General features: G+C 40.2%; 1 protein-coding gene across 1 annotated transcript in view; it reads left to right on the top strand.

The window, feature by feature from the left end:
• LOC115006734 (1-phosphatidylinositol 4,5-bisphosphate phosphodiesterase gamma-1-like) overlaps window positions 1-16415 on the top strand; it is a 29709-nt gene that overhangs the window by 4056 nt on the left and 9238 nt on the right. The window contains 18 exon segments of the mRNA XM_029429178.1: window positions 4457-4606; window positions 5596-5689; window positions 7071-7118; window positions 9220-9304; window positions 9430-9510; window positions 10210-10244; window positions 11133-11205; window positions 11286-11381; window positions 11466-11584; window positions 12392-12477; window positions 12960-13080; window positions 13426-13594; window positions 13851-13970; window positions 14057-14164; window positions 14262-14446; window positions 15176-15376; window positions 15473-15592; window positions 15714-15897. Of these exon segments, the coding sequence (XP_029285038.1) occupies window positions 4457-4606; window positions 5596-5689; window positions 7071-7118; window positions 9220-9304; window positions 9430-9510; window positions 10210-10244; window positions 11133-11205; window positions 11286-11381; window positions 11466-11584; window positions 12392-12477; window positions 12960-13080; window positions 13426-13594; window positions 13851-13970; window positions 14057-14164; window positions 14262-14446; window positions 15176-15376; window positions 15473-15592; window positions 15714-15897 (2075 nt within the window).

The raw sequence follows: 16415 nt of genomic DNA, 5'->3' as shown, positions 1-16415 counted from the left end.
ATTTTTCTATTTTCTTTCACTTTCATTCTGAAGTTCAAGGTCATGCATCTGATGCTTTTGTTCTCAGAAATCTCACCCATATCTCCACTCTGTCTCCTCTCACCTCCCCCTTCTCTCCTGCCTTTCCTTCCTTTGTTTTTGTTGCCTAATACTTTTTTTCCTTTTTCTGTTTGCTTTAAAATAAGGCTTTGCTGTTTTTCTTTGAGATGAGCGCATTGGCAAACAGTGGAGGTATTAAATTCTGAGGCACAGGAAGTTTGGGGTTATCAGGGAGTGTCTCGCTTCCCGTCTCAGATTGAACGGCTGCAGGAAAACAAAAGGTCCAGCATGTTTGGTGGTTTGCACCAATAAGGAACAATTTAAAGCGTGATTAGAAGAGTATCAGTGTGTTTGCTAAAACTTGCAAACAAACTGATACAGCCATTTTTTAAAGACTAAATCACATAAACCTCCTTTTGGATTCAGCCTCTTAGCTTTGTGTAGCTCACGTATGCAGCCACTTTTGAGTTGACACAAATCCAGGTTAGGGGTGTCAAATAGTTAGTTACCTGAAAGGTCCACAACTTTAAACAGTCTGTTGTGTGTATTGGCTGTACATTTTCAATTTGAATGTTTATTTAACTTTTTATTTCCCACGTTCGGACGAAAGTTCGTATTTGGAATAAGTTTGTGAAAGCCCTCGTCATGCTCTCTACTCCCTTTGTATTCATCAGCAACTTTATTTCACCACTTTTAGATCAGCATTTATCTATACATTCATTTAGGCGTTTTATATTCTGCCCTTTTGCTTATTTTTCATTCTACATCGTTTGCTTCTCTGTGATTTATAATCTCCAAGTAGACTTCTACCATCTGGTAGGAAGTGATGTCACCAGCTGTACCAGGAACAGTTTGTTTCACTGGAAATGCACTGCAATTATCCACGGCTGGTGGTTTCAGGTCAGCAGTGCACACAACTTGTGGTGCGTTCAGGGAACTTTCATTCAGTCCAGGCACTGAGAAAAGAAAGACTGTTAGTTTACAAGCTTCTCTGAAGATGTTCTTTCTATGAGACTGACAGTATCTGCTGTTCTTCCAGTTGGCCCATCGTGTGACTTCCCTCACCTCTCCCTCCTGTACCGCTCATCAACGTTCACATCAGACCGTCTCTTTAAAGCACTTGAGTGTGTTTCTTTATCACAACCATGTTTACAGCTTGGACCAGGATTAAAGGGCTGTGTGTGTGTGTGTGTGTCAGGTAGGATGTGTGTCCAACGTCCAGACTAAATGGCAGGAAGTAATAAAGGGAAAGACCAGAGAAAAACAAATACCAGGTTTTTGGGGTATTTTTAATATTACTTTTGGAGGAAAATGGGTAGACTTTGACTGTGAATCACTTTGTACTGACATATCTTACTAGTCTAATGTGATACCTAAGTTTCAGCTCTGTAACTTTTTTACAAACCTTTTCTATTTAACAAAACCTCTCAAACGTCTCAGTGTTTAACACAAAGCAACCATGAAAGAACTACAGCAAATGACCAAAATGATCGAGCTTCAAGGTTTATTTTTGTCTTTAAAAACAGCAGCTTCACAAAACAAAAGAAATCGGGACAAAAGGTTCAATTAAGTTGTTGTAACCGGAAAAGGGAGTCATCCATCGTAACAACCTTAATCTTTATTATAACTTCAGTCGGGACGAGAATAGGAGTAAGCGTCTGATGTTGATTTTGGTAGTTAACACTTTTGAATAATATGATGCGACATCTGCAGTTGTCAATGGTAATAACTTGGATGGACTTTGGTCCAGATGCTCTGCAGCTTTCTTTCCAGAAATATAGAGGTCAAACAATCACTTGGAGGGTTTTTGGGGGATTAAAGAAGGAGGCTGGTTTTATCTTATATTTTTCTTACTGTCAACAAATCCCTTGAAAATACCAAAACCAACAATGTGTTAGTCCGTCCCTCAATACTTTCTGACTTCCTGTCTGTGGCCTCAGCCTCAAGTCCGTGGGTTACAGCTGAAAACGTAAATATTTAAAAACACCAAATGTATAGTTTCATCTTAGTTAGTATTTGACTAAACTAGGAATAGTAAATAGACTATTTTCAGCGGCGGATAAATCCACATTTGGTGCTGTAGTGAGTGTTTGTAGCAGCAGGACGGTCATTGAAGAGTTTTAATAGTTTTAGGACAGAACTAGAGCTCTATGGCACAGAGGAAGAAGACATGTCAGGCTTTGACACACACACACACACACACACACACACACACACACACACACACACACACACACACACACACACACACACACACACACTATACTTGTAAGGAGATACATTAATTGTCGGTTTTGCTTTGTTTGAGGGGGTTGTTGAAAATAAGAAGAATATAGAATATCATCACACATATCCTTTAATTCATCAGGCATTCTGCAGGAATTGTTGCATACTTTTCCTTTAAAATCTTAGAACAGAGCAGGTCATGTACGAGAAAGAAGTTCAGTTACGAGCTGCTTCCAGCGCTAAACCCCTCTGAGACTAAATTATGGACACATTTTCATCTGAGGATAATGGCCTGCTCTCTTAATCTCATGCCAAACATGCTCCCTGTCATCTCCACATGAGGGAGGCTCAGATTGGAACCAGATTTCTCCTCTCGGCTCTTTGATTCAGGATTATATACAACCTGCTGAGGCCGGCTTGCTTTGATTGGTCTGTCCTCTGTGTCCCCCTGTTCACCTGTCGGGCACATCGCTTTGTCCTAGTGGGAGGTTTTGATATCAAATGGGGACAAGTCTCTGTGCTCTCCACTTCATACCTGTTTTCATTTGGCTGAAGGGAAATAGCATCCGGATTTACAAGAGTAACACTCAGTTCAATTGTGTGTAAGTGTGCTATAGTAGGCCTGTGTTTGCTGTGCGAATGCCAGAGCACCTATGAGGGTATGTGTTTGCATAAGACATCTGCTATGTCAATAAGCCAGGGTTTTCTTTGTGGGTGTGTTGACTGCTGCAAGTGTCCATGTAGAGTCCAGAGTTTACATCAGACTCTGTGGTCAGTCGCCTGACTCCACCACACTGTTAACCCTTCTGCTGCAACTTAAGCTTTCACTAACTGTTCATTTATGTATGGTTTACTTTTTAAATGTAGACATAAGTGGACAGAACCTGCCACAAGTGCAGATTTGAACCGCTTTAAAGTTTTTACAGTAAGAAAACAAAGTGGTGTTACCAAAATGAAAAAGCAAAACTAGAGTTGTATTTCAGCTGGGAGTACCTGCGTTACACAAATGCCAAACCTAATCAATTGGACACAGGTCACTTATCATTTTAATGTATTTATTTAATATATTATATATCATTGCATTTCCTTAATATCAGATTTTAATGTCTCCAATTTCCCTCAAATTGCTGGTTTAGGCGACAACTCAAATAAACAATCTTTGGAGCTATATTTATACAATTGCAGAATTAGCAGACATTGCTGCACAACTTCAGGCAAAATTCAAATTATATTTGGATGGAAAATTAAAAACTGGTGTTGCCATGTGTTTGTGAATAAAAAAACAACAATTTTGTGTTTGTTTGATAAACAAATGTCAAACCCAACCAACCAGACAAACATTGTTAAAAAAGGTAAACAGGGCCTAATCATTTATCATCGGCTATCTTTGAACTAGACTACGGCTGTACCTGAACTCACTCCATATTTACTATATAGTGCACTACATTTACTGTCTGTCTGCTAACAATCCCACAGTGCAGTGTGCTGCACTTTATGGATGCAGAAATGACCGTTAAGCGACTCTACAGCTGCCAGTGACGATTTATGATGATGATGATGATGACTGTGTGTCCAAAATCTTAATTTACTTAATCTACTGTCCAGATGGAGCGAATCATTTTTGAGTATTCTGGAAATAACCCTTAAAACGGTTGTAAATGTTGTTTGAGGTTTGTTTTATTATAGGTATTTTAAAGATGGCTGTGTATTCATTTTTCAGAAAAACAGATTTAGCTTGAATGTGATGGTAACACATGAGGCGAACACAGTGGGGCTAAGAAGAATCAGCCTCACATGTTTAATTTGTAAAATTCATACAACTAAGTCACTAAAGCCATTAATGATTAATCTAAGATCAGACTCAGGAGTTTTAGCAGCATTTTAAGGGCTTTACTTTACTTTGAGAGATTCTTTCCCCCAATATATGTGAAGGAAAAGTCACAGAAGTGTGTTTGTTTGGCTGCTGCTGCTATAAACCTCTGCAGACCTTCGGCGCTTCCTGCCACCAACAGCTGAAATGTTTGTGTGTGTGTTCTTTGGCTCTCTGGACTCACACAAAGTACATTTGTTGAGCTCTCTGGCAGCAGATTTCTGTGTGTTTGGCAGGGAAACGAACAACGTGCTAAACTGGTTGTGCATATTTGTGTTCATGCAACACTATCCTTCCTTCCTTCCTTCCTCCCTCCTCCAGTCGACATACGAGAGATCCGGGAGCTGCGGCTGGGGAAGGGCTCCCGTGATTTTGAGCGCTACCCGGAGGAGGCCCGCAAACTGGACGCCGCCCACTGCTTCATCGTGCTCTATGGCCTGGAGTTTCGTCTCAGGACGCTCAGTGTGGCTGGTCAGTGTGTGTGTACGCTGTATGTGTGTGTGTAATGGTGTTTCTCAATGTGTTTTCACTGTCACTGTTTGTTACATTTAAAGATCTTCACAGCCCCTTCTGTTAAAGGTTACATACACTACATCCCTTTTTTATTTGCCCGATATCTTATCTGCCTAAACTAATGCCGTGTGTCACTCTTAGAACAAAATAGTCTGTATGTGATTATTGCATCTTTTTAAGTTACAAGGTTACATTTATTTGTCATTTTACAACACAGGGTTGCCCCTTCACGCTACACACATGCACGTAGAACAATTATACAGTTACTTATACAAATCCTTATATACATACATTATATATTTTTGAACTAAAAGATATCATCATGAAACTTCGCCAGTTGATTACTTACATTAAGACATTTCTTTTCCTTTTTTCTGTTGCAAGTTTTATGAAATGTTATCTTTTTAAATATGAAAATGAGGCATTATCAATAAACACATACAGTAAATGTTTATTTTGGATGTTTTCATTCCACTAGTCTGAAAGAAGACTAGACTATTTTATGGAAGCAAAATAGCCCCAACTTAAACAGTGCATCTAAAACTTATTTTAAAAAGTTTATTTAAATTACTACTTGAGTCTCATGTTTGTATTTGCTGCCTTCATTTCTCTCAGCAATAATAACACTGAAGTCAACAGTCTGAAAAACATCTGTACTTCATGTTCTGTTGTCAGTGAAATACATTTAGTGTCTTTGTGTTTATAAGCCCTGACCAGTTCCACTTCCTTAACAAGAAGAGAATATGATTTTGAAAAATAGTCATGAAAAGTAATGGACAAAATTGGTAAAATAAAGTTCCAATAAATTATAATTTATATTTAAATACGCTTTTAAATAAACACTTATTTGAGGTGTTTGTTCCCTAAACTTGCAATCTGACATTGGAAGAATCAGGGGTTGCCAGTCAGACTTTCCATCCCTCTCGTGTCTCTTTGCGTCTCTGCAGCCTTCAGTGAGGAGGAGGTCAACATGTGGATCACTGGTCTCAACTGGCTGATGATGGACACTCAGAGAGCACCCGCGCCACAACAGATAGACAGGTGTGTGTGTGTGTCGATGTGTACCACTGTTGTATGTAGTCTTGACTTAAAGGAATACAATGAATATCTTATCTGTTGAGAATAAAACAACTCACCCCATGTAGTTGGCAGCTTGTTCCCAGCCAGTCGATTTTATTTGAGTAGTTGATCAACAGAAAATTAATTGGCAACTACTATGAATAAATGTATTTCTTTAAGTAAAAAAAAACAACTAGTTACAGCTTCTTAAATATAAATATTTCTGGTTTTCTTATTGTTCTATGATTGTAAACTGATTATTTTTTGAGTTTTGCACAAAAACAAAACAATAAAATATAATAATTAAGACTATAAATCAGGGGTTTGTATTCCTCAATTTGTGATTAGACATTAGACATGCATCACTGAACTATTAGTGTGTTTATAAATCACTCAACACGTTCCTACGCCCCCCTGTCTGTGTGATCTAGATTATATAAGTAGATATAGTATAAGTAGAGACCTGGACGGGAAAGGGAGGTTTAGTTTCAGAGGAGAGGACAAATATTTGTTTTGGGATGAAAATATTTACTCCAGATGAATGTGGCGGTTTTGGCTTCTGTGGTTGCGCGCAGGAGAACAGAGGGAGGCTGTGGACATAATGTGAGCGGTATATGTTTGGAGATGGTCAGAGGAAATGAAATGGCTAATTTTGTCTGTTTATGACAGTTGTGTAAACTGTAGATTCATCAGCTTTCACTGGCTTTGACAAATAGAGATTCTCAGTATGGACATACAAGATGTTGCTTGAAGTCAAACTGAAATTTAAATTATCAAATCAATTTTCTTCCCAAAAGACTTTACTCTTTTAACATAAATTGTGGAAACAAACTATTTGAAAATATCCAAACTATGAACAATGCTGCTCCTTCATTTCCATGTCTTCTACAGCTGGGATCTGTTGTCAATGTCAACAAATTCATGGAGCAAACGTGGAGCAACATATTGTAAGCAAGGCGATATATTGAAATTGTTTTAATCTAATTTTAGGATAACTGTCATAATATAAAGAACACACCACTATATCTATATATCTATATCTATATCTATATAGATATAGATATATATCTATATATATATATATATGAGATACTCAAGTATATTGATATTTCTTGCTTGTAACCCTTGGTGGGAGTGATATTACCAACTGTATTCGGTGGCCGCCGAAGTACTAACTTTGTCAGTTGCACCCGAATATTCAAACCTTCTAGAGAACATTAATGTCGGGACACGTCAAAACAAACACTGAGAATATGTATTCTGATTTCCAGCGATGTCAGTTTCCATTTCAGCGGTGAGCGATCAGTCGCATTTTCTTTAGCTCTTTCTGTCTCATGTTTTCTCTCCATCCCTCCCTCTGTAGGTGGCTGAGGAAACAGTTTGAAGTCATGGATAGGAGTCACGAAGGCAGGTGAGTGACTCGCCAAAACATGTCAGAGCTTTCACAGCTGTGATGGATAGTTACTGGCCGGTCTGTCACAGTGGGTGGAACGTGTAGGTGAAACCAGATCTAGATGTCATCAAAGAGCGTGTTGCGGCCCTGTCAGGGGTCTGCCCTGACATTTAGCTCCACATACAACCACACCCCGAGGCTCCACATATCACACACACACCTTCTCCGTCTGTTTCTCTCTCGCGCCCCCATTAATATGTCCAGGCTTCTGTTTGGGTGGAAGCCGCTCCAGGACAAACAGCCTGCCACCCCCTGATAACGAGCAGGAAGTGATGCGGTGGGCTGGGAGAGGGCAACTTCCTGTCTCCTGTGAAAATAGTAACAGTAGCTAGACAGAGGGAAGCGGGTGGAGAGACAAATCCGACCCAGCAGTGACGGCAGTCATTGACCCCAAAAGATCCTCTCAGTGCATTAACCTGCATTCTTCTTCTGTTTCTACCTGCTCCTCTCGCTTCCTTCCTCATTCTGTTACTGACGGTTGCATGTGTTTTGTTAATCAGTGAAAGTGATTATCCATATGTTGTTTATCCTAGAAAATCAAGATGTTGAGTTAAAGACAGCAACTCTACAGAGTAAAACTGCAACAACTTTTGTGCAACTAGACTCTTTTATTGATTAAAAACCAAAACAATCTCCCAACATGGTCCATTTATTAGCTGTTACTTTTAATCATATCGTTATATGATACCTTAATCATAGATGGAGTTTGCTCAGTTGTAAATGTTCAAATGTTCAAAATTTCCTGAGCATTTTAAGGACTTAAATGTCAAGCTTAAAGGTTCATTCGCCACCTTGGAAAAGGAAAAACTTTTAAGACTAAATGGTGCTCAGAAAGAAGGGGAATTTGAACATCTACAATTCCACGATAGCTGGGGAAACTCCCTCTGCTGTTGAGGAGTGGGTGATATGAGCAAAAGCTCCAGAACCACTACTAAATGTACCTTGTGGAGCGATTATTGTATTTAGTACCAACTTTAAAAACTCATTACAAAAAAGAATTAAAAAAAAAAGCAAAACCGTAGTTTGGTTTCTAATGAAAAGGTATTTTTTCACATTCATAATTGCAGTTGATGCTGAGGAGTAGGTGCTAAAATAACGTCAGGTTTATTCTACTAAAAGTTTATAAATCTGAACCCAGCATTACCTCTGTGTCCAGGGCAAGACCTTCTAGACTTAGAACACTTTAATGTCCCCAAGAGACAACTAGACATCCTTTCTGAGCCTTAACAATGAAAACTCTCAGCCTGGAAATGTAGAATCCCGGAGCCGGCTGCACAAAACACCTTAAGTTTCTCGTTAATACCTTAAGTATTAAGTACATTTTTACACATAATCTCTTTGGGTTTTTACTTAGCTAAGGAAAAGTATTTAGGCATTTACTACATTGAAAGAGATTTTACGGCAGTAAAATTCTACAGTTACCATGGAGATGGTTTGTGATGCTGTACATGTATCCTCACAAAGTTGGCCTATTGAAGACAAGAAACTCAAATTGGCCAGAGAAAAAAATTATTATACTTCTGGAGGAATAGCCTACAATATAAGGAAGCCCATGCTAAAATGTACATTTGATTCTTAAATAAAAGCAAACAGAAAACCACATATATGGGAGGAAATTGCAACGGAAATTAATTCAAGAAGTTTGTTAAACAAATACAACAACTAGTCTAGTCAAAAAAGAGATCATTAATTGCAAGAATGTCAGAGGTCCGAGGTACTTTAAGTTGTTTTCTTTAATTTGGTTGCTAAGTACCTTAAATACTTGTGTGAACATTTTAAGGAAGCAATTTTATTTCAAGGAAACCTTAACTCTAACTTTAAGGAACATTTGAACTTTTTTGTGTAACCTACCCCCGACATTGAGAGTAGCGCTTCAACAATTACAGCGCCACCTCCTGGTGAAAACACGTACAACTTCAATGGGGTTTTTATGAGAGGTTTCATTAAAGGAGAAATTGATATATTGTTTATTTTTAGAATTATCTAGTCCTCTGTGCAGAAGGAAAGTCCTAAAATGAATCCCTTTTAAAGTATTTTCCCTCTCTTGTTTGTTTTCCAGCATCACAGTGAAGGATGTGAAAGCTCTGCTGCCTCAGATTAACTACAGAGTCCCCAACATGCGCTTTCTCAAAGACAAGCTGCAGGTCAGAGCTTCATGTTTCCCCCTTCAGCTCCAGTGCCTCTGTGAATGAACCTCTCCTGGATGTTGGGACAGGATCACAGAACAGGTTTTTTGTGACATGAACTCTCATCCTCCCTGTTTACGCAGGAGGTGGAGGCCAGGAGCGACCTGTCGTACCCCAACTTCTCCCAGCTCTACAGAACGCTGATGTTTGACGCCCAGAAGACTGTGAGTGTTTTTTTTGAGTTTGAGAAGTACTCAAATACTTCACTTTCATAAAAGGATCACAATGGAAGAATCACGCACACTTTGATGTTTATGCCTACTATTTTCAAATGCATGCTTTGTCATTTTTGACATCAGATATACTTTGTTAGGCAGCCATTGCTTTCCAGTTATGTTCCATATGGCATGAAAATCAAATGGAAAACTCTAGAAAAGTGTACGAGTTGTCTGCTCCCTCGCAGTGAACATCTACGCTGCATTCGTTTCTGTCAAAATGGCCTTTTTCTTTGCAGAGCAGACGTGACAGTGCAACTCAATCTGCAATGAAACTGCATTACCGAGCAGCAATAATGTAACTTTAAAGGAAATGAATACAGTCTTGATGTTCACTTCTGGATTTATGCAGCTCAAGCAAGTTTCTGAGATACAAAAGCTCTATCTGTGGCATTGAGCTGCAACGACATGCTGTTTTTCACAATTTATTTTGGAGATTTACCCAACAACAGGAATATTTTAGGATCTTAGCATGTTTATTTTACAGTTAGAATCAGTAACAGTCTCCCACTATAGAAAAGTACAGTAAAGTTTGTGTACATCAGAATGGCGCTTCAGTATTGTATTGTGCTGCACCACGCTCACTGTTTATGCTTCACCTGGCTCCCTCCACCTGTCCGTCACTGGTTCCTCCCCTTTTGTTCCCAGATTATTGAGCAGCTGGAGCTCTCCTTCCCTCTGCGGTGAGTCCCTCCACCTTCACCTCCACTACCTCCTCTTCCTTCCTCAGTGTCCACTACCACTGTCTTCACGCCCCCCACTGCTCTCCTTCTGCCTGTCCGCTTTTCTTTAAAACACACACTTTATCAATGTCTTTAAAGGGAACATTTGCCACATGTAATGTGCATGTCCAGTCAGTGTTGATGGTGAATGTAGTCTGTTGAAGCAATACATTTCTCAGTCCGTGCTCTATGGACCGAGGAAGCTGAGTATGCAGCTGTAACATCCGTTGTTCTTCCTGTTTCCTGCGGCATCATTTGACGTGACAGTGACATAGTTGGTGGTAAGGAAGAACTACAGCTTGGACTTCTCTGGGTAGCCAGGGGGCTTGCTCCAGATGCCGCTCAGAAACAGAACTTCCTTGTTCTCTTCGCTTGTATTGCAAACTAGCTACGAGAATGTGGCCGGAGAGGACCCTGAGCGTCAGAAGCTAGCATGCAATGCATCCTGGTACATGTAGGCGCTGCAAGCTCCGCGATTAGGAAAACTCAGCAACTCAATCATTATAGCATGCACTGAGATTTATTGTTTCAATGACCTACACTTACCATCAGCACTGATTGAACGGCCACATAAAGGGGAGCCAATTTTCTCTTTAAGTGAAACATTTCCATGTGGCTTTGCCATCTTAATGGTACTTTAATATTTTTTTTCTTGGCTCTATGGATGTGAAACATTTAACCTTATGGAACATTAACTTTTTAAAATGACATAATTAGAATTGGCATTTGTAAAATCATAAGATTAGTTGCCAGATGTTTATGTTAATGTCTCCTCATTCTTTTGGTTGAACTTTTCTTTAACTTTCACTCCTCCGCTGTCTGACATCTTGAAAACCGTTGTGTTTGTAGGAATGTTGACAGACCGGAGCTTTGTCAGATCTCCCTCTACGACTTCCAGAAGTTTTTACAGATGGATCAGAAGGTACTTAGCAGATTCAGCGCACGTCAGCACAACACACAGAAAACTGCTCTGTGCTCACTTCTTTATCCGGCTTTTCTCAGGAGTCCTGGGCGTCGGACCTGAGTCGTGTCAGGGAGTTCCTCACGGGGTACCTGAGGGGGGGACCGCAGCCTGAGCCCATGCTACAACTTGATGAGGTGAAACGAAGACACAAAAAGTGGAACAAGCTGTGGGACATTTATTCAGCCTCACAGTCTGATCATGTTACTTTATGTTTCTAGTTCCTGACGTTCCTGTTCTCTAAAGAGAATTCTGTGTGTGACCCCCGACTTTCACCTGTTGTTGCCGATGACATGAAAAGGCCGCTCTCTCAGTACTGGATCTCCTCTTCACACAACACGTAGGTCTCAACATTTGTGTCTGAAATGATCCTAAATGTTCATATATATATACTTATTTTCATATCGTATAGATAGCAGTTACGTTTTTGTATGTCCAATATTACCATATAGCTCAGTCTAGCTTAGCTTTAATGTTTAGCCTAGTGTAGCACAAAAACTGAAATCCAACATCTCCAAATCTGTCTTGATTACATGTTGCATGTGTGTGTTTAAAGGTTCAATGAGTAATTCTGAGCCACCTGCTCCAAACAAACAGGGGGCAGTATGTCACCTCTAAACTGGGTCCATACCATCTCTAATGTTTATATTTTAGTTGTAGTAGTTTGGCATATTTATTGTATTGTAATTTATTCTTTATATTGTGTATTACATTTACTCCTGTGTAATGTTAGTCAGTCAGTCAGTGGGCAACAATACCAAAATTCAACCAAACTGCTAAAACTGTGAGAGCCGGTCACAAAACATCTGCTGTCTTATAATCTTCACGTGGAGCTGATCCATCTGTGTTTACTGGGCACTAACGTTAACCGAGGCTTCTTTTCTCTCATTATAAATTTCATATTGCATTAAAAAAAGATATTTTATATTGACAAAAATGTTTAAAGAGGAAATACTTATTACTGTATATGCATACTGTATTAATCAATAGTGGAAACTATCATTAATTGCAGCACTTGAATGCACATAAATAAAAAAGGAAATGAAAATCTAGTTCAGTAAGTCAGCACATCTCTTCTAATGGTATTGTTAATTTGCGGGAGTACCACTGCTCTTCTCAACTTGTTTCTATGTTCTTGTTTTCTCAGTTACCTGACAGGTGACCAGTTCTCCAGTGAATCATCTCTCGAAGCCTACGCCCGCTGCCTCAGGATGGGCTGCCGCTGCATTGAACGTAGGAGTCTCCAACATGTGATGATAACTCACAAGAACATTTATTTAGATTCAGAAACACTGTTTTTGATCCATGGGGGGAATTGGGTTACGTCACACACACACACACACACACACACACACACACACATACACATACATACAATATATATATATATATATATATATATATATATATATATAACCATATAGAAAAAGTATGTAAAAAGATGTCCATTACACTTCAAAATACAACAACAATAAATATATTAAAACAAAAAAAGAAATGTATACTACAATATGGTGGTGACGTTGAGGATATTTTACTGCTCATTTAAATGTGTTCTGCACATCTCCCTTAAATACCGGCTGCATATGGAGTGGCAGTTTTGTTTTGTGTTCATATTGCTGCTTTGGTCTGTCAGGTGACACAGCTAAACATCTCTATTCGATACAAAAGGTTCAGTCGAGGTTTGTAACTAACTCTGTTTTTTCTGTCCTCAGTGGACTGCTGGGACGGACCTGACGACCTGCCAATCATCTACCACGGCCATACTTTAACCTCCAAGATCAAATTCCTGGATGTGCTGCACACCATCAAAGAGCACGCCTTCGTCACTTCTGAGTAGGTTTGGAGGTGGTTTTCATATCATTGAGAAATATTAAGTGCCTTTGTCAGGTCGCACCTGCCTGGGTTACAATGCCAGTACTTTCTTAAATGGATAGTTTGGATTGTTGAAGTGGGGTTGTATGAGGTACTTATCCATAGTCAGTGTATTTACCCACAGCAGATGACAGAACCATCCATTTAATGTTATCAAAGTAAACAATATATTAGTATTCATGTTACCTGGTTGGTTGGAGACATCACTAACTTCTCCATCCTTGTTGCTGTGTTTTTGAAATAGAACAACTTGCAGATTTCTTACTCTCTCCAGAGATTGACCCACCTGCTGCTGTTTTTGTGCAGGTATCCTGTGATCTTGTCCATCGAGGACCACTGCAGCGTGGTCCAGCAGAGGAACATGGCCACACACTTTAAGAAGGTGTTCGGAGATCTGCTGCTCACCAAGCCGGTCGATAACAGCGCAGAGGAGCTTCCCTCACCCTACCAGCTCCGCAGGAAGATCCTCATCAAGGTACGCAGACAAACACACACCTGCCTCTCTGGTTGAGATTTCCGGGCCTGTTGCATCACTGATGGGAACCACTGGGCTAGAGCATGTGATTTGGAGACGAGGGGAAGCGTAGGTTTACGGCCCTCCAGAGGACCCAACTACTGTTCTGGTGACATGAAAAGGATCTGGACCTCCATAAATGAAAACATGTTGGATGAGAGAAAGTCCCAACACGGTGCATACACCTTGATCAGTGTGTTTCCTCCCTGTGTCACAGCACAAGAAACTGGTGGAAGGCACGCTTTATGAAGAGGTGACTTCAGCCAGCTACTCTGAAAACGACATCAGCAACTCTCTGAAGAATGGCATCCTTTACCTGGAAGACCCCATCGACCACGTGCGTGTGTCCGCGTGCTTCTGCATCACACATACAGTCAGTGTAATATCGAGTGTTACTCAAATGTGTGTTTCTGTGATTCACAGACGTGGACTCCACACTATTTTGTCCTGACCAGTAACAAGATCTACTACTCCGAGGAGACGTCTCACTACCAGACAGCTGATGAAGAGGAGGACGACGAAGGAAAAGAGGTGAGAGATGAGATGGTTATAAATAAATAAAGAAGGAAAAAGAAGGTGTTAATCAGGTAGAGATGAGGCTCACTCCCTCTTTCCTGTAATCGGTCAGGAGTGTAACAACAATGAGCAGCACTGTGCGGAGCGTTGGTTCCATGGGAAGCTGGGTGGAGGTCGTGACGGTCGACAGGTGGCGGAGAAGCTCCTGCAGGAGTACTGCGAGGGCGGGGCCAAAGACGGCACCTTCCTGGTTCGGGAGAGTGAGACGTTTGTCGGAGACTACACCCTCTCGTTCTGGTCGGTAACACTTAACGTGTCACCGATATTTACGTCATCTCCCTAAAAGTGATCTCAGCTACCTGTGGGCTTTCTTTTTCAGTGGAGGAGAGAAAAGAGAGAAATAAGTATGGGAGAAGAGTTAACAGAAATGTAGAAACACATTCATAAGAAAGTGGTGGCTGAGCGTTGAGAGAAAAAACACGTTTCAATATTTGTTCAAAGTGAACATGAAAAAAAATAGAAATAAGGATAAAATACAAATTTATCACAAATTCCATAGTTAAAAATAAATCTGACACCATTACACATTATTGTCTTGGAAATATAAAAAATATAAAAACAAAAAAAAACCATTATATTAGGAAATAACCTAAAACCATTTTATTATAAAAAGGGATCAAATTCTGCATGTCATCAGCTACATACATATGTTCCTTATCTGGCAAATTAACAATTAATCTGTAACTACATGTTATTATGAAGGAAAGTGTTTGACAAAAATGTTTCAGAAGCTTTCAATCACATCTTGTGGCCTTTAAGTCGAAGGGGGAGGAAGGCCACAAGATGTGATTGAAAGCTTCTGAAACGAGAGAATTTATTTGTATAGCTGCTGTTTTCTTTTGTATTGCTACTTGTGTGGAATTTGAGCAAACCATGGAAGTATTTAAAGTTTGAATCAGCTCTTGTCTCCAGCCTGCCAGGGTTTTATGACACATTAGTAGAGATCCACTGTCCCTCCTCCTTCAGGCGCTCCGGACGAGTCCAGCACTGCAGGATCCATTCACGTCAGGAGTCTGGCTCCACGCGCTTCTACCTGACCGACAACCTGGTGTTTGACAGCCTCTACCGCCTCATCTGCCACTACAGAGACACGCCTCTGCGCTGCAACGAGTTTGAGATGAGGCTGGTCAGCCCCGTGCCTCAGCCCAACGCACACGAGAGCAGAGAGTGAGTCATCGATGTCTCTTCTCTTCGGATCTGTGTGAAAGTGGAGGAGAAAACTATTCATCAGTTACTGAATAAAATTAGTTTTGTGTTCTCCAGGTGGTTCCACTCCAGTCTGTCGCGTGTTCAGGCTGAACACATGCTGATGCGTGTCCCCAGAGACGGAGCTTTCTTGGTGCGAAAACGCAGCGAAAACAACTCCTACGCCATCTCCTTCAGGTAGAAAACCAAACGCACACTGAGGGACAATCGCACAACGACAACATTAACTCGTCTGTTTTGAGAGTTTCATTTTTAAAACCGGTAAAAAGTCTTTCTTTCTGTGTCCATGTGTCTGCAGGGCGGAGGGGAAGATCAAACACTGTCGTATACAGCAGGAAGGCCGTCTCTTCATGTTGGGCAGCTCGGCAGAGTTTGAGAGTCTCGTCGACCTTGTGAGCTACTATGAGAAGCATCCTCTGTACCGCAAGATGAGGCTCCGTTACCCCATCAACGAGGACACTCTGGACCGCATGGGCACCACGGTGAGTCCCACACAGCTCACAAATCACATATTACACGTTTACATCACTGCTGTCAGTTTCACAAAGCATCCAATGGTTTCCATTCATTTCCGTACCATGTGAAAGTCAACCAACTTGACAACTTTGATATTCTCTTGGATATATTATAAAGTCATACATTTGGGAGTAACTACTGTAACTGGTCAATTTTTTATTTTCTTGTTTTTAATTAATTTTTTTCCATCTAGTCCAGGAAATGTCAGAAAATTGTAATAAAAATGTCCATCTCAATTTTAAGAAAAGTCGCCATATTGGTTGTTTTCGTTCAACCAGTAAATGTATGATTCTTGCTGATAAAACACCTAAATAATCAATTAGCAAACTTGTTGATACATTTTGTGGATTTGCAGATTGCAGGCAATAAGTTCATACATGGTTTTCCCTCCGAGAGCTTACACAATTCAAGTTTCATGTGTCTGAACATTTTATTTTTTATTATTTATACCACTGTGTAATGAATAGAATGGAATCCAGTGGCT

The sequence above is a fragment of the Cottoperca gobio genome, chromosome 4, assembly GCF_900634415.1.
Source record: "Cottoperca gobio chromosome 4, fCotGob3.1, whole genome shotgun sequence".
In the NCBI taxonomy this organism is placed as follows: Eukaryota; Metazoa; Chordata; class Actinopteri; order Perciformes; family Bovichtidae; genus Cottoperca; species Cottoperca gobio.
Note: the sequence above shows the minus strand (reverse complement) of the source record. Positions and strands in the feature narration are given on the sequence as shown.